The sequence below is a fragment of the Microcaecilia unicolor genome, chromosome 3 (assembly GCF_901765095.1).
Source record: "Microcaecilia unicolor chromosome 3, aMicUni1.1, whole genome shotgun sequence".
In the NCBI taxonomy this organism is placed as follows: Eukaryota; Metazoa; Chordata; class Amphibia; order Gymnophiona; family Siphonopidae; genus Microcaecilia; species Microcaecilia unicolor.
The window spans coordinates 250,985,570-251,007,960 of record NC_044033.1 but is presented as its reverse complement, the minus strand read 5'-3'; the positions used below and the strand labels follow the sequence as shown (position 1 = coordinate 251,007,960).

At 49.1% G+C, this 22,391-nt stretch overlaps 1 protein-coding gene across 1 annotated transcript; it reads left to right on the top strand.

Moving 5' to 3' along the window:
* The first annotated feature begins 362 nt into the window (after positions 1-362).
* SHISA7 (shisa family member 7) lies at positions 363-18,354 on the top strand. The gene is made up of 5 exons (XM_030195405.1): positions 363-931; positions 4,923-5,077; positions 14,885-14,947; positions 15,825-15,983; positions 17,732-18,354. The coding sequence occupies exons 1-5, from the start codon at positions 363-365 to the stop codon at positions 18,352-18,354; spliced, it is 1,569 nt and encodes a 522-aa protein (XP_030051265.1).
* The last annotated feature ends 4,037 nt before the right edge of the window (positions 18,355-22,391 follow it).

Here is a 22,391-nt window from a genome sequence, read left to right as displayed (position 1 = left end):
ATCGTGGGTGTGTCCCTTCGGATAATGTTGGATATTTCAGACCAAACCTTCAAAGCATCTTTCTTACTAATCCATCTCTCTTTCTCTAGGTTTTGTTTGGAAAAAAGGTTTTGTTTTTTTTCTCAATTAGAACACAACCTTTACCAGATTTTTGATGAAATAGAATTTTAAGGGTTTTTCAAAATTATTGTTAATAAAACCCCAGCGCTCATTACTGTGACGGACGTAAACAACACTGCTTTCTGCTTTCCTTTTTTTTAAATTATAATTTTATTATTTCCCACCTGGTATTTTGAGCGAAAAGGACCACAATTTTAAGGCAGCAACTAATCTCCAGAGCACCGGGGCAGGAGCTGATAGAAATGTGTGTTGGTGTCCAAGTGCCAGCGATGGCTCCCACCGCCATGGGCCAGATGACGGTGCTGCTCCTTTGTACTTTCCTGGATGTCCTAGCGGCCAACAAAGTGCTGAGTGGCGTTCGGCCTACCAACCACAGCTGGCCACTGCCCACACTACTAGCCCACGTGAAGAAGCTGATATCACCGCAGAATGCCACAGCAGCAGACATCTGCTATGGGTATTTTGATGTAATGGGCCACTACGATAACACGTTTAACTGCTCCACGGGCACCTACCGTTTCTGCTGTGGCACCTGCTACTACCGTTTCTGCTGTGAGGACCGACATGAGCGGCTGGACCAGAAGAGCTGCCGTAACTATGTGACGCCCATCTGGGTGGATCAGTCTCAAGCCAGCACCACCATCGCCAATGGGAAAGTCCAGGAATACAATCCATTGAAGGACCAGACCAACAGCACCGTCTATGTCATCTGTGGTGTCATCAGCTTCACCCTAGCCGTGGGCATTGGAGCCAAGATTGCCTTCAACCGGGCATCCAACCAGCCCGAGGCCCGGGAGATAAATGTGCCCAGGTGAGATAGCTGTCATCTCACTGAGAGGATAGAGTTTCCCTGCTCATTCACTTCCTGGATATTTAGTGATGTTTATCGCTTCTCCATCTCCATCCCTAGACTTCAATGGTATTAACCTTTTATATATGTCTTCTCCACATCATTCACCACCATAGACGTCAATGGCGTCACCCTCTTAAATATCTCTTTCCCTCGTCAGTCACCCCCGTAGACTACAATGGAACCACCCTCTTAAATATCTCATCCCCATAGCTATCAGTGGTGTCTCATTCTTAAATATCTCATCCTCGCATCATTCATCTCCATAGATTTAAAGGACAGAGAAATACCCAGTGTACCTGAATGTAACTCACCTTGAGCTACTACAGAAAAAGGTGTGAGCAAAATCTAAATTCATTAATTTGTTAAGAGGGTGATACCATTGAACACATCGTTCACTCCCACAGACTTCAATGGTGTCACCCTCTTAAACATCTCTTCCCCACATCATTCACCCCCATAGACATTCATAGTAACATAGTAGATGACGGCAGAAAAAGACCTGCACGGTCCATCCAGTCTGCCCAACATATGTGCTACTTTTTGTGTATACCTTATTGATTGGTACCTGTCCTTTTCAGGGCACAGACCGTATAAGTCTACCCAGCACCATCTCCACCTCCCAACCACCAGCCCCGCCTCCCACCATCGGTTCTGGCACAGACCGTATAAGTCTGCCCCGCACCATCCCCACCTCCCAACCACCAGTCCCACCTCCCACCACCGGCTCTGGCACAGACCGTATAAGTCTGCCCAGCACCATCCCCGCCTCCCGCCACTGGCTCTGCCACCCAATCTTGGCTAAGCTCCTTAGGATCCATTCCTTCTGAACAGGATTCCTTTATGTTTATCCCACGCATGTTTGAATTCCGTTACCGTTTTCATTTCCACCACCTCCCGCGGGAGGGCATTCCAAGCATCCACTACTCTCTCTGTGAAAAAATACTTCCTGACATTTTTCTTGAGTCTGCCCCCCTTCAATCTCATTTCATGTCCTCTCGTTCTACCGCCTTCGCATCTCCAGAAAAGGTTCAATGGTGTCTCCAGAAAAGGTTCAATGGTGTCACCATCTTAAACATCTCTTCCCCACATCATTCACCCCCATAGACATTCAATGGTGTCACCCTCTTAAACATCTCTTCCCCACATCATTCACCCCCATAGACATTCAATGGTATCACCCTCTTAAACATCTCTTCTCCACATCATTCACCCCCATAGACATTCAATGGTGTCATCCTCTTAAATATCTCTTCCCCATGTCATTCAGCTCTATAGATTCCATTAAGGTTTCTCTCTTAAATGTCATACTATCCCCATGAAGGCAGGGCCGCCGAGAGACTAAGCCGGGCCCAGGGCAAGGCCGCCCCCGGAGCCCCCCTGCTGCCGCCCCCCCAGGGCCCCGCCGCAGCAGTATCCACCTGCCCCCCTCCATCTGCCACCGGGCCCCCTGCATTCAAATTGGCAGCAACTTACCTCCGTGTGAAAGCGGCAGATCGCCTCTCTTCAGGCCCTCCCTGTGTCCCGCCCTCGCAGAAACAGGAATTTACATCGGGCGGGACACAGTGAGGGAAGTCCCGAAGGGAGGCGATCTGCCGCTTTCACATGGAGGTAAGGCGTTGCCGATTTGAATGCAAGGGGCCCAGTGGCGGAAGGATGGGGGCTGTCGACGGAGCCGAGGACAGGCAGGTGAGACCAAAGACTGCAGCGCCGGCGGCCTGGGAGCAGGAGGAGACCCCGGCGCTTGGCCCCCTTGGAGGCCCGGGCATGAAGAATTTTGTCCCCCCCCCCCCCCCCCTTGGCGGCCCTGCATGAAGGTGTTAAAGGGGTTGAGATTTGATAACCACCTTTCTGTGGTTACAATCAAAGCAGTTTTTATATTATATACAGGTACTTATTTTGTACATGGTGGAATGGAGGGTTAAGTGACTCGTCCATGGTTACAAGGAGCCATAGTGGAAACTGAACCCAGTTCCCCAGGATCTCAGCCCACTGCAGGGAGATTGTATAAACTTGCTTCTGTGTTCTAATCATTCCATCTCAGATAGTTACTGCAGGCCAGCAGTGGAAGCTGAAGCTCAGACTGTGTTCCAGGTCATAATGAAAGTTTTTCTCTGGTGATCATAATGCTGTGGGTGTGTGCATGTGACTGCTGTGACTCCCACTTACTAGTCCTCTTTCATACATACATACAGTGGGGGAAATAAGTATTTGATCCCTTGCTGATTTTGTAAGTTTGCCCACTGACAAAGACATGAGCAGCCCATAATTGAAGGGTAGGTTATTGGTAACAGTGAGAGATAGCACATCACAAATTAAATCCGGAAAATCACATTGTGGAAAGTATATGAATTTATTTGCATTCTGCAGAGGGAAATAAGTATTTGATCCCCCACCAACCAGTAAGAGATCTGGCCCCTACAGACCAGGTAGATGCTCCAAATCAACTCGTTACCTGCATGACAGACAGCTGTCGGCAATGGTCACCTGTATGAAAGACACCTGTCCACAGACTCAGTGAATCAGTCAGACTCTAACCTCTACAAAATGGCCAAGAGCAAGGAGCTGTCTAAGGATGTCAGGGACAAGATCATACACCTGCACAAGGCTGGAATGGGCTACAAAACCATCAGTAAGACGCTGGGCAAGAAGGAGACAACTGTTGGTGCCATAGTAAGAAAATGGAAGAAGTACAAAATGACTGTCAATCGACAAAGATCTGGGGCTCCACGCAAAATCTCACCTCGTGGGGTATCCTTGATCATGAGGAAGGTTAGAAATCAGCCTACAACTACAAGGGGGGAACTTGTCAATGATCTCAAGGCAGCTGGGACCACTGTCACCACGAAAACCATTGGTAACACATTACGACATAACGGATTGCAATCCTGCAGTGCCCGCAAGGTCCCCCTGCTCCGGAAGGCACATGTGACGGCCCGTCTGAAGTTTGCCAGTGAACACCTGGATGATGCCGAGAGTGATTGGGAGAAGGTGCTGTGGTCAGATGAGACAAAAATTGAGCTCTTTGGCATGAACTCAACTCGCCGTGGTTGGAGGAAGAGAAATGCTGCCTATGACCCAAAGAACACCGTCCCCACTGTCAAGCATGGAGGTGGAAATGTTATGTTTTGGGGGTGTTTCTCTGCTAAGGGCACAGGACTACTTCACCGCATCAATGGGAGAATGGATGGGGCCATGTACCGTACAATTCTGAGTGACAACCTCCTTCCCTCCGCCAGGGCCTTAAAAATGGGTCGTGGCTGGGTCTTCCAGCACGACAATGACCCAAAACATACAGCCAAGGCAACAAAGGAGTGGCTCAGGAAGAAGCACATTAGGGTCATGGAGTGGCCTAGCCAGTCACCAGACCTTAATCCCATTGAAAACTTATGGAAGGAGCTGAAGCTGCGAGTTGCCAAGCGACAGCCCAGAACTCTTAATGATTTAGAGATGATCTGCAAAGAGGAGTGGACCAAAATTCCTCCTGACATGTGTGCAAACCTCATCATCAACTACAGAAGACGTATGACCGCTGTGCTTGCCAACAAGGGTTTTGCCACCAAGTATTAGGTCTTGTTTGCCAGAGGGATCAAATACTTATTTCCCTCTGCAGAATGCAAATAAATTCATATACTTTCCACAATGTGATTTTCCGGATTTAATTTGTGATGTGCTATCTCTCACTGTTACCAATAACCTACCCTTCAATTATGGGCTGCTCATGTCTTTGTCAGTGGGCAAACTTACAAAATCAGCAAGGGATCAAATACTTATTTCCCCCACTGTAGTTCCTGCAGATTATGAAGCAAATACTCAGGGATGTGCTGACAGTTGATGTTATTTGCATACTTGTCGAACACATTCTAAACTTTGCCTGCCACTGTCACTCTGCAGTATCTGACTCAACTTTTGTACGAGACTAGAGACTAATTATGATCATTATTGCTGGCAGAGCCCTAGTGGATATTCTCCGACATCAGACCGTCACGGTGAACCGCTCAGAACGTAACAACAGCACCTCCATCAGTCCCGGCCCACCAGACAATGGGCCAGCCCGGCCGCCCAAGAACCTCTACAACCCCATCAAACCCTTAAAAAGCAACCATGGTGAGTGCCCGGCTGTCTCTCATTAATGGCCAGAGTCTGTTATAAAAAAGGCTAGTGCCAGGTCTTGTGCGTTCTTCATAAGCCCGCTATGGAATGAGTCACATGTCCCCAAAGAAATCAGAGTATAAGTTTAACAAATGAGAGTGTGGGAAGCTTAAGCCACTTACCAGGGCCGGTGTTAGGCAGGGGCGGCAGGGGTGACAAGGGCGGTTGAACAAGTCTGTCCTCTTGTCTCGGAACATCTCCCTGCGCAGTACGTTAATGTGCATCCACATTTCAGTAGAGAGCATCAGGCAACGGCAGCGATTTTCATATCCCGTCAGCTGCCGAGCCCAGAGCCTCCTTGCTGCTGCGTCCCGCCCGTTTTCATGTCACTTCCTGCTTCCGCAAGGGCAGGATGCAGCAGCAAGGAGGCTCGGCAGCTGATGGGATATGAAAATGGCTGCCGCTGTCTGCCGCTCTTTACTGGGGGTGAGGTGGAGTTCTGAGATCTCTAAACCTCCTTTTAAACTGACACATTATGGCTTATGGTGGCGGACACAGACGGGGAGGTGGGGGGGGCAACTGAACTGGTCTGCACAGGGCCCCACAATTGCTAAGCCCGGCCCTGCCACCTACTGAAGGCTACATGAGAAGGAATAAAAAAAGGAATCGGAGATGCTGAATGCAGAGTCACTGGTCTCCCTTACACACTGAATCCAGCCTGCAGGGTAAAGGTGAATTTGGTGCATATACTTGCACCAATATGGTTTTAGGCTTTGCCTGCGGTTCTCTGTCCATCTCTGTGTTTGGGCAGAAATCTGTGTTTGCCTGTGAGGGATTTAAACACCATCCTTTCTGTGCACTGCCAGGAACAAATAGAAGAGGTGACACTTGGCTGATAGCTGTTACAACTGAAGGATAGCCAGAGGTGGATAGGTGGGAGGGAGATAACACATGCAATTTCCACCCTAGTGAATACATTAAAATCTTTACTATTTTCAGGGATGCACTGGGAAGAGATGTTCTTAGAAAGGGGAAGGTGCATGGCGAGATCAAACACAGCAGCATGCAGCTTAGCTCTGTCCCTTCCCTCTCCCAGAAACCAGAGATGTTTTATTTTTAATATCAGATTTTGCCCAAGCCGGCAGACTGTTAGACTGTCACTGAAATGCTTTGATGTTTCACTTATATATACTGTTATTTATCAACATTTGCTTATTTCTGATCTGACGAAGAAGGGCCACCTTCGAAGGCTAATCCAAAAATGTATTAAGTTAGTTCAATAACAAAAAGGTATTGTCTTATTTTTTTCTCTGTTTTATTTTATTGTATTTCTATTGATTACCTTTAAAAGTGGACTAACACGGCAAATCATCTCTCTGCCCAAGCTGGGGAAACTGGAGATGCTAGTCTGAATGCAAGTGCCCAGAAGTTTTGAAGGGCACATGTGAGGGGGGGAATGTGAGATTTCTGCTCACCAAGAAGTCTTCCAGCCACGCAATTACTGGAATGGCCCTGTCATACTGGAGTGCATGTGGATTAGGAGAAAACAGAGGGCCAACCCTTTGCTCCCAGGCTACTGTGCCTACCATACAGTGAATGATACATACCTGTAGCAGGTGTTCTCCGAGGACAGCAGGCTGATTGTTCTCACGACTGGGTGACGTCCGCGGCAGCCCCCACCAACCGGAAAAAAGCTTCGCGGGACGGTCGGCACGCAGGGCACGCCCACCGCGCATGCGCGGCCGTCTTCCCGCCCGTGCGCGACCGCTCCCGCCAGTTGAATGACTAGCAAAGATGAAACACACAACTCCAAAGGGGAGGAGGGAGGGTAGGTGAGAACAATCAGCCTGCTGTCCTCGGAGAACACCTGCTACAGGTATGTATCATTCACTTTCTCCGAGGACAAGCAGGCTGCTTGTTCTCACGACTGGGGTATCCCTAGCTCTCAGGCTCACTCAAAACAAGAACCCAGGTCAATTGAACCTCGCAACGGCGAGGGTATAACAGAAAATTGACCTACGAAGAACAACTAACTGAGAGTGCAGCCTGACCAGAATAAATTCGGGTCCTGGAGGGTGGAGTTGGATTTACACCCCAAACAGATTCTGCAGCACCGACTGCCCGAACCGACTGTCGCGTCGGGTATCCTGCTGGAGGCAGTAATGTGATGTGAATGTGTGGACAGATGACCACGTCGCAGCCTTGCAAATCTCTTCAATAGTGGCTGACTTCAAGTGGGCCACTGACGCTGCCATGGCTCTGACACTATGAGCCGTGACATGACCCTCAAGAGCCAGCCCAGCCTGGGCGTAAGTGAAGGAAATGCAATCTGCTAGCCAATTGGAGATGGTGCGTTTCCCGACAGCGACCCCTAGCCTGTTAGGGTCGAAAGAAACAAACAATTGGGCGGACTGTCTGTGGGGCTGTGTCCGCTCCAAGTAGAAGGCCAATGCTCTCTTGCAGTCCAATGTGTGCAACTGACGTTCAGCAGGGCGGGTATGCGGCCTGGGGAAGAATGTTGGCAAGACAATTGACTGGTTAAGATGGAACTCTGACACCACCTTCGGCAGGAACTTTGGGTGGGTGCGGAGCACTACTCTGTTATGATGAAATTTGGTATAAGGAGCATGAGCTACCAGGGCTTGAAGCTCACTGACCCTACGAGCTGAAGTAACTGCCACCAAGAAAATGACCTTCCAGGTCAAGTACTTCAGATGGCAGGTATTCAGTGGCTCAAAAGGAGGTTTCATCAGCTGGGTGAGGACGACGTTGAGATCCCATGACACTGTAGGAGGCTTGATAGGGGGCTTTGACAAAAGCAAGCCTCTCATGAATCGAACGACTAAAGGCTCTCCAGAGATGGCTTTACCTTCCACACGATAATGGTAAGCACTAATCGCACTAAGGTGATTCCTTACTGAGTTGGTCTTGAGGCCAGACTCTGACAAGTGCAGAAGGTATTCAAGCAGGTTCTGTGCAGGGCAAGAACGAGGTTCTAGGGCCTTGCTCTCACACCAAACGACAAACCTCCTCCACTTGAAAAAGTAACTCTTTTTAGTGGAATCCTTCCTAGAGGCAAGCAAGACCCGGGAGACACCCTCAGACAGACCCAACGCAGCGAAGTCTACGCCCTCAACATCCAGGCCGTGAGAGCCAGGGATTGAAGGTTGGGGTGCAGCAACGCTCCGTCGTTCTGCGAAATGAGAGTCGGAAAACACTCCAATCTCCACGGTTCTTCTGAGGACAACTCCAGAAGAAGAGGGAACCAGATCTGACGGGGCCAAAAGGGCGCTATCAGAATCATGGTGCCGCGGTCTTGCTTGAGCTTCAGTAAGGTCTTCTCCACCAAAGGTATGGGAGGATAAGCATACAGGAGGCCGGTCCCCCAATGAAGGAGAAAGGCATCTGACGCTAGCCTGCCGTGTGTCTGAAGTCTGGAACAGAACAGAGGCAGCTTGTGGTTGGTCTGAGAGGCGAAAAGATCCACCGAGGGGGTACCCCACTCTCGGAAGATCTTGCGTACCACTCTGGAATGGAGCGACCACTCGTGCGGTTGCATGACTCTGCTCAGTCTGTCGGCCAGACTGTTGTTTACGCCTGCCAGGTACGTGGCTTGGAGGAGCATGCCAAACTGGCACGCCCAACGCCACAGCCCGACGGCTTCCTGACACAGGGGGCGAGATCCGGTGCCCCCCTGCTTGTTGACGTAATACATTGCAACCTGATTGTCTGTCCGAATTTGGATAATTTGGCAGGACAGCCGATCTCTGAAAGCCTTCAGCGCGTTCCAGATCGCTCGGAGCTCCAGGAGGTTGATCTGCAGATCCTTTTCCTGGAGGGACCACAGACCCTGGGTGTGAAGCCCATCGACATGAGCTCCCCAACCCAGGCGAGATGCATCCGTCGTCAGCACCTTTGTGGGCTGCGGAATTTGGAATGGACGCCCCAGGGTCAAATTGGTCCGGATGGTCCACCAGAGCAGTGAAGTGCGGCAACTGGTGGAGAGGCGGATGACATCTTCTAGATTCCCGGTGGCTTGGAACCACTGGGAAGCTAGGGTCCATTGAGCAGATCTCATGTGAAGACGAGCCATGGGAGTCACATGAACTGTGGAGGCCATATGACCCAGAAGTCTCAACATCTGCCGAGCTGTGACCTGCTGAGACGCTCTGGTCTGCGAAGCGAGGGACAGGAGGTTGTTGGCCCTCGCTTCGGGAAGGAAGGCCTGAGCCGTCTGGGTATTCAGCAGAGCTCCTATGAATTCCAGAGACTGGGTTGGCTGGAGATGGGACTTTGGGTAATTTATCACAAACCCCAGCAGCTCCAGGAGTTGAATAGTGCACTGCATGGACCGGAGGGCTCCTGCCTCCGAGGTGTTCTTGACCAGCCAATCGTCGAGATATGGGAACACGTGCACTCCCAGCCTGCGTAGGTACGCCGCCACCACCACGAGGCACTTTGTAAACACTCGTGGGGCGGAGGCGAGCCCAAAGGGCAGCACACAGTACTGAAAGTGTCGTGCGCCCAGGCGGAATCTGAGATACTGTCTGTGAGCTGGCAGTATCGGGATGTGAGTATATGCATCCTTTAAATCCAGGGAACATAGCCAATCGTTTTTCTGAATCATTGGTAGAAGGGTGCCCAAGGAAAGCATCCTGAACTTTTCTTTGACCAGGAATTTGTTCAGGCCTCTCAGGTCTAGGATGGGACGCATCCCCCCTGTTTTCTTTTCCACAAGGAAGTACCTGGAATAGAATCCCTGCCCTTCCTGCCCGGGTGGTACGGGCTCGACCGCATTGGCGCTGAGAAGGGCGGAGAGTTCCTCTGCAAGTACCTGCTTGTGATGGGAGCTGAAGGATTGAGCTCCCGGAGGACAATTTGGAGGCAGGGAGGTCAAATTCAGGGCGTATCCGCACCGCACTATTTGGAGAACCCACTGGTCGGAGGTTATGAGAGGCCACCTTTGGTGAAAATATTTTAACCTCCCCCCGACCGGCAGATCGTCCGGTACGGACACATTGAGGGCGGCTATGTTCCCGTGGATCCAGTCAAAAGCCCGTCCCTGGCTTTTGCTGTGGAGGCGCAGGGGGCTGCTTAGGCGCACGCTGTTGACGGGAACGAGCGCGCTGGGGCTGTCCCTGTGCCTGACGAGGCCTTCGGGCCGGCTGGTTGTACCTACGCTTTGCAAAAGAATAGGGTGCAGCCTGCCGGGCCCGGGAAAAACGTCCACCTGCTGAGGTGGATGCTGAAGGCGCCCGGTGGGAGAGCTTGTCGAGAGCGGTTTCCCGCTGATGCAGTTGGTCCACCATCTGCTCGACCTTCTCACCAAAAATGTTATCCCCCCGGCAAGGGACGTCGGCCAGTCTCTGCTGGGTGCGGTTGTCCAGGTCAGAGGCACGCAGCCATGAGAGCCTGCGCATCACTATACCTTGGGCCGCAGCACGAGATGCCACGTCACAGGTGTCATAGATACCCCTGGACAGGAACTTTCTGCACGCCTTCAGCTGCCTGACCACCTCCTGATAAGGCCTGGACTGCTCCGGCGGGAGCTTCTCGACCAGGTCCGCCAGTTGTTGCACATAGGTCCGCATGTGGATGCTCATATAGAGCAGGTATGATTGGATGCGGGTCACGAGCATGGAGGATTGGTAGGCCTTCCTCCCAAACGAGTCCAGAGTGCGAGACTCCCGCCCCGGGGGCGCCGAGGCGGTATCCCTCGAACTCCGTGCCCTCTTGAGAGCAGAATCCACGACCGCTGAGTCATGGGGCAATTGTGGCCGCATTAGCTCTGGGTCAGAGTGGATCCTGTACTGGGACTCTGCTTTCTTGGGAATGGTGGGGTTAGTTAATGGTCGCACCCAGTTCCGAAGCAGCGTCTCCTTTAGGACATTGTGCAGCGGCACCGTGGAGGACTCTCTAGGTGGTGATGGATAGTCGAGGACCTCGAGCATCTCGGCCCTCGGCTCTTCCACAGAGACCACGGGGAAGGGAATGCTAATAGACATATCCCGCACAAAGGAGGCAAAGGAGAGACTCTCGGGAGGTGAGAGTTTCCTCTCCGGTGAAGGCGTGGGGTCCGAGGGAAGGCCCGTAGACTCCTCTGAGGAGAAATATCTAGGGTCCTCCTCTTCCCCCCACGAGTCCTCATCCTCGGTGTCGGACATAAGCTCATGTAGCTGAGTCCTGAACCGGGCCCGGCTCGACATCGAGGCACCAGGGTCTCGGTGTCGTCGAGCGGTGGACTCCCGCGCCGGCGGGGACGGAGCTCCCTCCATCGACGTCGACTCCACCTGCGTGGCGGTCGAGACCGGCACCGCAAGCGGCGGCGGTGTCGACGGCCCCGGCGCCGGGCTAGAGCTCGCCGGCGCCACAGTCATCGGCGCCGAGGGCGCAAGCACCCCCGGCGCCGGCACAGCCTGGCGTATCAGCCCTTCCAGGATCCCCGGAAGGATGGCTCTGAGGCACTCGTCCAGGCCCGCTGCCGGGAAAGGCGGTGGGGCCGGTAGGGGTGTCGGCGCCAGAAGCTGCTGGGGGCCAGGAGACGGCACCGAGGTGCCGGAACCCCGACGCGTCGGTACCTCCACAACCGACGGAGACCTCTCCTCTCGACGATGGCGCTTCGGCGTCGCCTCCTCTCCGATATCCGGATGCACCGAGGGCGACCGGTGACGACGCTTCTTATCTTTCTTACGATGCCCGTCACCGGCGCCGGAGGGCATGGAGGAGGAGGAGGTCGATCCCCCTCGGTCTCGAGGTATCGGGTCAGACAGGGTTCGGTCCCGTGGCCCACGAGCTGAGGGAGTGACCGGGGCCGACTGCCCACGCGGCCTCTCACCCCCACTCTCACCGGAGGACCGGCGGGCCGACGGGACCTGTTCTCCTGGGGTCGCTGCCATCGGTGCCGATGTCTCGGGCATCGATACCGGTACCGAAGGACCGGGCGTCGATACCGATGCCTTCGAGGTCGACGTCGAGGAGCCGGCGCAAGTTCCAAAAAGACGGTCCCGCAGAACTTGCCTCGCAACCTGAGTCCGTTTCCGGAGACCGAGACACAGAGAACACGACTTGATATTGTGCTCCGGCCCGAGGCACTGGAGGCACCAAGCGTGGGTGTCGGTCTGCGAGATCGGCCGGCCGCAGCGACCACACTTTTTAAATCCACTCGGGACCTTCGAGGACATCGACGGAAAAATCGCGTCGGCGAAGTCAAAGTCATCAATGGTGGCTGAAATCACACCACGAAAAGGAAAACGACTGCGGCGTCCCCGCTGGAAGCGAGGGAAAAAGGGAGCGCGTGCTCCACACGCGCAGGGTTTCTTTTTTTTTTTTTTTCCAAAAAGAAACCGGACGGTAACTATACCTAAATAAACAAAGAAAAAACACGATCGGCGTAAACGCGATCGAAAATCCGGGCTGAATCAGAGAGAGCGGCGAGGCACGACTCTCTCCAGACGCGGAAAAAAAGGAACTGGCGGGAGCGGTCGCGCACGGGCGGGAAGACGGCCGCGCATGCGCGGTGGGCGTGCCCTGCGTGCCGACCGTCCCGCGAAGCTTTTTTCCAGTTGGTGGGGGCTGCCGCGGACGTCACCCAGTCGTGAGAACAAGCAGCCTGCTTGTCCTCGGAGAATGTTAGTTACAGGTCTTAGAGTAACTGTGCCCCCTCCCTCCCTCCCTAAGCTTCCTCTCATTTGAGCTCTGAGCATTACAAGAATTGCGTCAGAGTTATGGGTGCAGTCTCTTTCCACTGGTGAGCACACCACTATCACTGACTGGTGATTTCTTCCCTCCAGAAGTGCAGCCTTAATCAGCATTGACTAGTGATTTTCCCGTGAGCCACACCCTGTACCAAACACAGACTGGTGATTTTCCCCCTCTGGCACATCCTGCACCAAACTCTGACTGGTGATTTTCTCTCTCTGGCTCATCCTGCACCAAACACTGACTGGTGATTTTCCCCCTCTGGCTCATCCTGCACCAAACACTGGTGATTTCCCCTTGTGGCTCATCCTGCACCAAACACTGGACTGGTGATTTCTCCCTCTGGCACATCCTGAATCAGCACTGACTATTTATTTCCCCTTGCAGCACATCTTCCACCAACAGTCACTGGTGATTTCCCCCTGCAACGCATCCTACAATACTGTCAATTTTCCCCTGCGGGCCACACTACAAGCATACAAGTATTCTTTTGTAGCTCAAGTCACATAGTTATATAATATGGTCACCATGACAACCAAGCCTTTTCTTCCATTTTCCACCACAAAGATGCATTTTCTTCCCTAGATCACGTACAAATAGGCTGTTTTCGATCTATTGGCCCTTGACTTTCAAACAATTCATCCATTCCCAGGGAAGTCTGTATTTTTCAGGACAAGAAACTGCTTCCCTTTGTCCCTGATGAAATCTTTATAAATAAACAGGAGAAAGATCTGCCCTTTCCTTGGTCTGGCTTAGATGAATTCCTAGTGGTGCAAAAATTCACGGTGTCACCTATACACGCAAGAAGGACTGGAGTCCAATGATGCAGCAGGTTACAAGGATGCCCCCCTGCCTTGAAGTGCATGGCTGTACTGCAAAAGGGAACAGGCCCCTCTGTGGCCTGAGTATTTCTCTTTCGGAATTTGGCATCCTAAGCTGTTGCTTTTCTTGCCTATGCATGTGTCTGGGCCAGAACACAGCCAGCCTGCTACCCTCCCACCCAGCAGGCAGACGAAGAGAGCTTGTAAGTGGGATGGGAGGGTTGTTATATTAGCAATGGACTCACAGGTGGTTTGGGAAGTGATCAGGGTTTGTATTTACCCTGGATCCTGCTCAAGACATCATCCAGCACTTCTTTTGTACATGAGATCAGCAAAGATGGGCCAAAAATTCCAGTTGTTATTTTTTCCCAATATAGGAATAAAAAGGATGTACCTCTTGAGAATAGCAACCCATTGATAGGATTAAGGGATGATGGAGGTGTGCCTACCAGTTAAAAAAAATATATATTACAGCCCAAGTCGTACATTACACAAACCAGAGGATTAAATCCTTTGGTATAAGATAGGTGAGGAAGCTGAACTGTGGCTCTTTTTTTCGGGGGGGGGGGGGGTGAAATGAGAGACCCTAATTTTACTCGAGCCTTAAATTGGCAAAGGCTTCAGTATCAAGGGGCATAAGAAAGGTTAATAACATTCATGCAATTATGTTTTTTTTTTTTTACCAGTTTATGTTTACTAATTCTAAGGTGTGGGGTCTAGACAGAGTACCCTTGTTTTTGAATCACTGGAGAGAATGGGATCTAGACTCACAGGGCCTCATCTCTTCAGTATAGAGCTAGTCCTGGCAGTGGTGTCCTGTTTCTGGATCACCAGGGGACCTGACTTCTAGACTGATGGAAGTCTATTTCTGAATCGCTAGGAAATTAGGGTTCTAGATTGACAGCAGCTCCTGTTTGTTCAGCAGATTCTATCTTGACAATCATCTACTATTTCTGAATCACAGACCTCAGACAAACGGGGTGTCCTGCCATTGCCTAATCAGGGAACCCAAATTCTAGGCCAACAATGTCTCCTGCATCTTCAGCATACAGTTTGGCCTGGCAGTTGTCTCTTTTCTCTAGATTAACAGGGTCTTCAGTTTCTGGGAGCATAGGTTCTAGGCCAACAGACAATCCAGCAAACCCAGCTTCCCGAATTCCAGGGATCCTGGATCAATTCGCATAATGCCTCTAAGATCAAATGAATGTATTTTATTTTGCAAGAGGGGACTGTAGTGATGGTGGGGGAGGGGGTTATTGTTATGTATCCAAGTTAAATCCCTCTTTGTGTTCCCCTCTTCCAGATAACATGCACCACAATTACATCCACCTGACTGTCAACAGCCCGAAACACTCAGCCACTTTGGGTAAGTTGCAGAAAGATGTGCCTATGAAAAGCTGAGTGACGCAAAATCCAATAGGGGAAGCTGACTCATACTAAGACTTCAGGCTGCTCAGATGGTTGCATCTTCCTAGAGTTTCAAAAACTGTGCAAGACTCCAACTGGCCTTCTTGCAACTTGCCATAGTCTCTTGATAGGAGGAGGAGGAGAGGAAGGATGTGATGCCCAGTCACTGATGCTATCCCCAATGTTGCTCGACATTGATTCATGTCAGAAAAAAATGAAATTAGATTTTTTTTTTTCATATCACAGGGTAGATGGGTGGAGGGACAGTCCCCCTATGGAATATTAATGCACATGGAGATTCCCCTGCCCCTCACCAAGGCCGGCTTTCTTTCCACTCTTTGGTTCTATGGTTTAATGCTTTTTTTGAAACTGAACTGAACCAGGGATGTGGGGGACACAAAAGGATGTACCGTATTTTGAAGGATAAATAAAATTTATTTTTCTCCCTCTTCTCTCCCCTCTCCCTTTTCTTCCAATACAACCCTATCCCTCCTTTTGCCATCCTGCATCTCTATCTGTCTCTCTCCATCCCACCTCCTTACCTGTTCATCACAAATATTTTTCTCTCCCTTCCCACCCTGACTTTCCTGGACTGTTTTTCCACTTTCTCTTGCATTTCCCATCAAATCCCGCCCCTTCTCTTCATCTGGATTTCTCCCTCATCCCACTCCCTCCTTCCTATATCATATCACTCTTTTCCTGGTCTATGCTCTTCCCATACTATCCCTTTCCTCGTCCATCTGTCTTTCTTCTACCGCCTCCCTCTTGTCATATACATGCATTCATCTCTTCTTCGCCATGCCCTCCACCTCCCTCTCCCCTGCTGCCCCTCTTAGACTGCCGCATGAACAACCAGGCCCATTTTCCAGGCTCTTCCATGAAGTACAACACTCTTTCCTTCTCTCGTTCCTTTCACAACCTCTCCCACCTGCCTCCATCCTACGAGTCCGCCATGAAATCTGACATCAGCAAGTACTGCTCCCTCAAGAGACTTGGTAAGCCCTCCCGCACAGGTCACTCACTAAATAGTAGTGTTGGTCCATTACCTAGCTGAGCAGTGTGCAATATATGATGCTCTTTGGAGAAGGGGGGATCCTCGACCAACATTCTAGGACTGAATTGAAAGCACTGACAGTCATTAAACTAACAGAGATAAAAGAAGTGGGAAAAGTAAACCAGGCTTGTCCAAAGAACTGGGACCAAACAAATAATTAATAATAAAATCAACACAGTTTATTAATGTTTCCTTAAAGATAACTTGACACAACGTTGTGTTTTGGCCTGGCAGCCTGCATCAGGAGTCTTTTGTCTTAAGGAAAGACTGATGGTCTAATTTTACATTTAGGTTGAAAAACAGAAGGCTTGAAATAGCAACATAAAGTTGGTCTTAAAAGAGACCGTTGTGTCAAACCGTAAGGCACTGGAGTAAGCACTGATGCTTCACTATTGCATCAGGCTTCCTCCAGTGCCTTACGGTTTGACACAACGATCTTTTTTAAGACAAACTTTATGTTGCTATTTCAAGCCTTCTGTTTTTCAATCTAAATGTAAAATTAGACCATCAGTCTTTCCTTAAGACATAAGACTCCTGATGCAGGCCGCCAGGCCGAAACACAACCTTGTGTCAAGTCATTTCTAAGGAAACATTAATAAACTGTGTTGATTTTATTATTATTTGTTTGGTCCCAGTTCTTTGGACAAGCCTGGTTTACTTTTCCCACTTCTTTTATCTCTGTTTGCTGCCCCTTGGGATCTATTGAGTTCTCCACGTACGTGGATCCTCTTTAGTCTTTAAACTAAGACAGAACAAACTCAGACACACAGATGCTTGGCAACCCTTGGACCAGTGAATCCTAGAGAGAGACACACAGCACTGAGGTAAATCAGCATTGAACTAAGACAATCCCCCCCCCCCCCCCCCCCCCCAATACAATAATCCCTCTTCTTCTCTCACTATAAAGGGCAGGAGAGAAGGAAGGTCTTCCCACTATTGTTGATATTATGGATGTCTCAAAAGTAGGAGCAAAAGGGCATTAGATACATTTATGAAGAAAAGATCAATCGATGGTAAATTAGCATTGATCGATGACACCTCCCCTCCAATAATCCCTCTTCCTCTCACTATAAAGAGAAGGAGAGAAGGAAGGTCTTCCCACTAGATCATTGTTGATAATATGTATCTCGCAAAATTAAGAGCCAAAGTGCATTAGAGAAATTTATGAAGAAAAGATCGAGGGAAATCAGCATTGATTGATGACCCCCCCCCCCCCCCCCCCCGGTACAATAATCCCTCTTCCTCTCTCACTATAAAGAGAAGGAAGGTCTCCCCCCTTATAGGGTCTTTTACTAAGGCATGCTCACGTTTTTGGCGCAAACTAAACATTAGAGACACCAATGCATTCCTATGGGCGTCTCTAACATTTAGCACACCCACAATTTTTGCGTGCGCTAAAAATGTGCTCGCGCCTTAGTAAAAGACGCCCTAAGTCATTGTTGATATTATGGATGTCTCAAAATTAAGAGCAAAAGGGCATTAGAGAAATTTATGAAGAAAAGATCAATCGATCATGAGTTCTAAGTATACTGAGTCAGGGATGTTCACTGCACCCCAAAAACCAGAGCTTCAAGAGATTGATAGGAACGCCTCTACACATGCCCTTTCTCCTATACACTTTGTCTTAGTGCCCACAGTGGGGGCAAGTTTTGTATGTGCTCACTGCCTCTCTCTCCTCCCCCAAAGCAGAGAAGGACACAGATGATTTCTACATGAAGCGGAAGCACCTTGCAGAGCTCACGCGGGGGACTTTGCCCCTGCATGTCATGAAGATGACCTACGACCGCGAGGGCTACCTGGAAAAGTCACAGGCACCCCGCCGGGTAATGTCACAGGAGCACATCCTCTCTGAGAACTACAACCCCTATAACGACAACCAGCCCCCCATCCGCTACGACTACACCATTCTAAGGGAACAGCGCCCCATGTCCCATGAGCGCTTACTGTCTCGTGAGGTCCTCCACTCACAGGAGCACCTGCTTTCGCCAGAGCGTCTGCAACACCAGAGCCCCACCCCCTTCCATGATGCCCGACTGGGCCACCAGAAGGCTCTCTCCCACAGCAATGTCTGCTCGGGCAGCACCACTATGCTGGACTGCCAGCACACACTGAAGATGAACTCCCACACCACTGCTGCCAACTCACCAAAGGCCACCTGGGACGCAGGCAACAGCGGCACGACCAGCCGGCGGCAGGCCTTTGCAGCCAAGCGGCAGAACACCGTGGAACAACTTCAGTTTATCCCTGGTCACCTGCCCAGCCACAACCAGCAGCATCTCCGCACAGGAAGCAAGAATGAAGTTACCGTCTGAGCCTGGCACTTTCCCTCTTCAGTTGGCTATTTCTTTATGTTCTTTATGTTAACACAAAAGGCTGTTTCTTCTATTTCTCCAACACCTCTTTCCTTGCTTTCCGTAGAACAAAATAATTGCATGAGTTAATTTGTGATCATTCTTTTTTTTTTTTATAGTTTAAATATTTATTTGAACGCCCAACTTCCTTGGTTGGCCATTTTGATGCGGTGCTTCCCAGTACCGAATGACATCATACGTTGATGCATTGAAGGTGTCAGAGACAGGTGATATAAAGAGAGAAAAGGGTAGAAAAGGGGAAGGAATTGATAAGGAAGTGAAAAGTAAGGGAGAGAAGGAATGTTGCTTCCTTAAGCCAGATGTTGATGTGACCAAAGGGCCTTTGGTAACAAGGTAGTGTTACTATAGTATAGTTATAGTGAAGTTAGGTTTGAACACATGCCTGTGTACATAACAAATCTATCAAATACCATTTTTTATATAATGGGGATTAGGTTTATAATATCTCTGTTTGGGACATTGAGATATCCTCAATTGTTGAATTTTCCCAGACAGGAGCTAACTAGAGAATAAGGTGTTTGGGGTTTTTTTCATTGGGGGGGGCAGGGGGCGCTCTTTTTCGCAAACTTTGCTTTTCCTCCTAGTCAACACATACAAAAAAAAACTACAGCCATGAACTAAATGCATGCAGTGAAGGAAGGGACAGTGTTAGAAAGGTATTCCTCAACCTAGGAAGTGAATCAGAATGACCTTTTAGCTCCTCCCATTCCTGTGGGCAATTCCAAATGACAGGGAAGACCTGTGTTGAGCCTACATGATTGGTGGGCAATGTTTCTTCAAACTCTACTCCTACCAGATTCTTTTTATGTACACATCTTGTATATAGAGACTGTTCTTAAATATATATTTGCACCTACATCCTAGAACACGGGCTGCAGGAAAGGATCATTTTAGGGATGGGTCATTTATTCCAGTTTGCCATCCCATCATAAACAGGGCAGGCAGAACTGAAGGAAGAGCTTGAGGTTCATAAGCAATAAACCAAGGGTACTTAGGATTGGAGTCCAAGCTAGAGGACCAGAGTCAAAACTTTCTCAAGTAATACCATTGCTCCAATATTTGTAGGAGGTCATACACTTCCCCAGCCAAGGGACTGTGCCCAGGCCACCGAAAAAAACAAAAGCATTAGGTGACAAGATGAAGGCATTTACTGCTTACGTGAAAGCGTTTCAGTGGATAAATTGGAATCAAGGTAGTGAGTTCAGAAAAAAAAAAAGACAAAAAAAGTTGACTTTCACTGGCACCAACAAGGAACTTGTTAAGAGTGAGGATGCAGAGTCAAGGTGTGTGAGGCCCAGGAAAGAAAGGGTGAGAAAATGTAAGCTTGTCAGGTTATCTGAGAGCATTTAGTTTGAAGAGGCCACTAGGGTATTCTAACTCCCACCAAACTGCCAAATGAAGTCTTTCTTACTTGACCTTGCTTTTAAGGAAGTCAACCTTTTCCCACCATCATTTGCCTCCACTGACCGACAGGTTCCCTCTGAGCCAAAGTACTCTCTTAAAGCAATGGTGTCAGTCTTTAGAAGATTGACAAGTCCCTTTGTAGAAGCAATCCTATCACACAGACTCTTGGAAGACCTGCGGTGGTGTGTTGCTCAGTAGGTGGCTAGGGTGAGTCCCTTTTTTCTTGAGGCTAAAATGGAATTGGGGAGACAGTTAGTGGGAAGGGAACTGATCCCCTCTTCAATCTAAATCAACATGTACTGTGTATTTTGGGGGCTTCTTTTTTTTTTTTTTTAAGTGAACCTCACTGATAGGTTTAGGGGATAGAGGAAAGGAGGTGGAAGAGGGGAAACGAGGCTCATAAATATACTTATAGTGGCATGAAACGTAGGGTAGCCATGTTGTCCTTAGCTTACTGAAAGCAGTAATAAGCATGAACAGACCTTTTTTTAAAGTGACTTAGCTACTTGACTGATCCCTCCTTGGACTTTGCTTTTCCATGTGTATGACAGTCAGGACATTACATTCACGTGTCTGCCAGGTTAAGGAACAATGTGCTGGCCGCATTTCTCATTCCACTGCACTCTGAGATCTGCAGGCCTGCATTTTCTACATCGTACAATTGAGCAGTAACTAACTTTCCTCTCTAGGAAGAGACAACACTGACCAATGTATTTATAAGATTCCAGTTACTGGGCAAGTTCAACGAGAGGTTGAGATTTGCTTTTAATAATGGTTTTCAGTGTTCACATAAAAGAATGAACCTCCACTAGGACACTCATTCTTTGAACAGCAGTCTTGTTGCTCCTTCGCAGATCTGAATTTAAGATTTTAGTGCCCATAGGAAGGACAGAGGACAGGGACTCGGGTATCTGGCATCATGGACAGTTGCCTATGTCTAAATCCACGCCTGTCCCTTCCTAATATTGCGTCAACGGCATTCCAGCCTCCCTCATAGATTGGTAAGAAGTTTCTGGGACATGTCATTCAGATATTTCCTACCTGAGATAGCAAAAGCTGTCCACAAACCCAGCAAACTTCAAGTGCCCACAGGTCAGGGGTGACACCAGTAATTTATGTGGTAAAAGCAAAGAAGTTGCTATTATGGAAATACAAGAGCCTCACGGGATAAAGTTTATCTGATCTAACACTTCAGAAACAATAACTAGCCCCAAAATCCCAGAATGCACAAGATAAAGCGAAGGCCTAGAATCTTCAAAGTCCCAAATGAAAAACTGGACAACAAAAATTAAAAGGTTTTGATTCTTTTCTTGCAGTTGAATAAAGGATAGACCCATTTTAGACAAGAAGGACTTAGCAATTAATGCTGGCCAGATGTACTGAGTTAGAGCTCACCCAGATCCTTCAAGCATACATGTATGGAGTTTGTTTCAGCTAAAGTTTTCCACTGGGCAAAGCTAGACTGCATCCCAAGGAGCTACCACACTTATATTTAATGGTATGCACCTTTAGAAGATCACTTCATTTTTTTTGTGTAAATATGGCAGCTTATTTCCAGGGCTGTAGATCCAGCTACCTTCTAAGATCTTTGATGGTTTGTTGGTGAAGCAAACAATACTCTGGCAGCCTTTCGGGAGCCCAAACTTAATGCTTATGATACTTTGAGCTGGTAAAGTCCAAATTACTCTTTGGGAAAGCTGAAGAGCCAGAACTGGCCCAGCTTAATCTCTAAGAACAAAATCATGCCACTACAAGTTTGATCTGCTCATCTCATAGGCCCTAGATTTTAGGGGTGGGGGTGGGAGAGTGTACATCCAGCAAGCATACTGTTACAATAGGGTTGGCATCTGACCTAGGTCTGATGGGCATCTCTGGAATTTGATGTTCTTCCTTTCTTTAGTATTCTTTGTTTTGTTTTATGAGTTGGGAACTACAACCCCCCACATTCAAGGGGGAACCTGGACTGGCCTACCTAGATGACTTGAAGCCAGCTACATCTTACTAGGGAGATGGGACTGACAGAGGGACCAAGGCTGATCACCTCAGTTTTACCAGACGTCCAGAATGTACAAAGAGAAGCAGGACTACATCGCCATGCACTCATGAGGGCAAAACTAGGAATGGATTGACCAATTTGGGATGGATGGCCTGGGTCATTTGGCAACCTCAACTGCTCATCTTTCTGGTCAAACATGTTTTTCACTTCCCTAAAGCTTCTCTGTAGGCCCACTGATAGTTTCCCCTAGAGACCCTTCACGATTACACAGAGCTTTCCAGAGACAGTCAGTGAGTAGCCATGTTGTTTTCTTTCCTTAATCCTTCTGATATTCAGTAAGGACAGGGGCAAGCAGACCAAAGTCGACTTTTGTTCAAAGATACAAAGGAGTCTTCGATGAGGGCTCGGGAGGTATCTATTTTTGACTCAGGCATAAGGGGATAGAATGGCAAGAAGCTGAGGAATACTAGGATAAAACTTTTACTTGTGTAGGGAAGTCCTTCCTCTAACTGCCTACTGTTCCAAACACGAGAGAGAGAGAGGTTTTGATACGTCTCAGCCTTTAAACAAAACTGTT

Bases quoted from the DNA above. Each gene is read 5' to 3' on its own strand.
- SHISA7 (XM_030195405.1), top strand. From the start codon at position 363: ATGTGTGTTGGTGTCCAAGTGCCAGCGATGGCTCCCACCGCCATGGGC. The intron at 5,078-14,884 runs GTGAGTGCCCGG...CCCCTCTTCCAG, and splicing joins ACCCTTAAAAAGCAACCATG to ATAACATGCACCACAATTAC. The intron at 15,984-17,731 runs GTAAGCCCTCCC...CCCCCAAAGCAG, and splicing joins CTGCTCCCTCAAGAGACTTG to AGAAGGACACAGATGATTTC.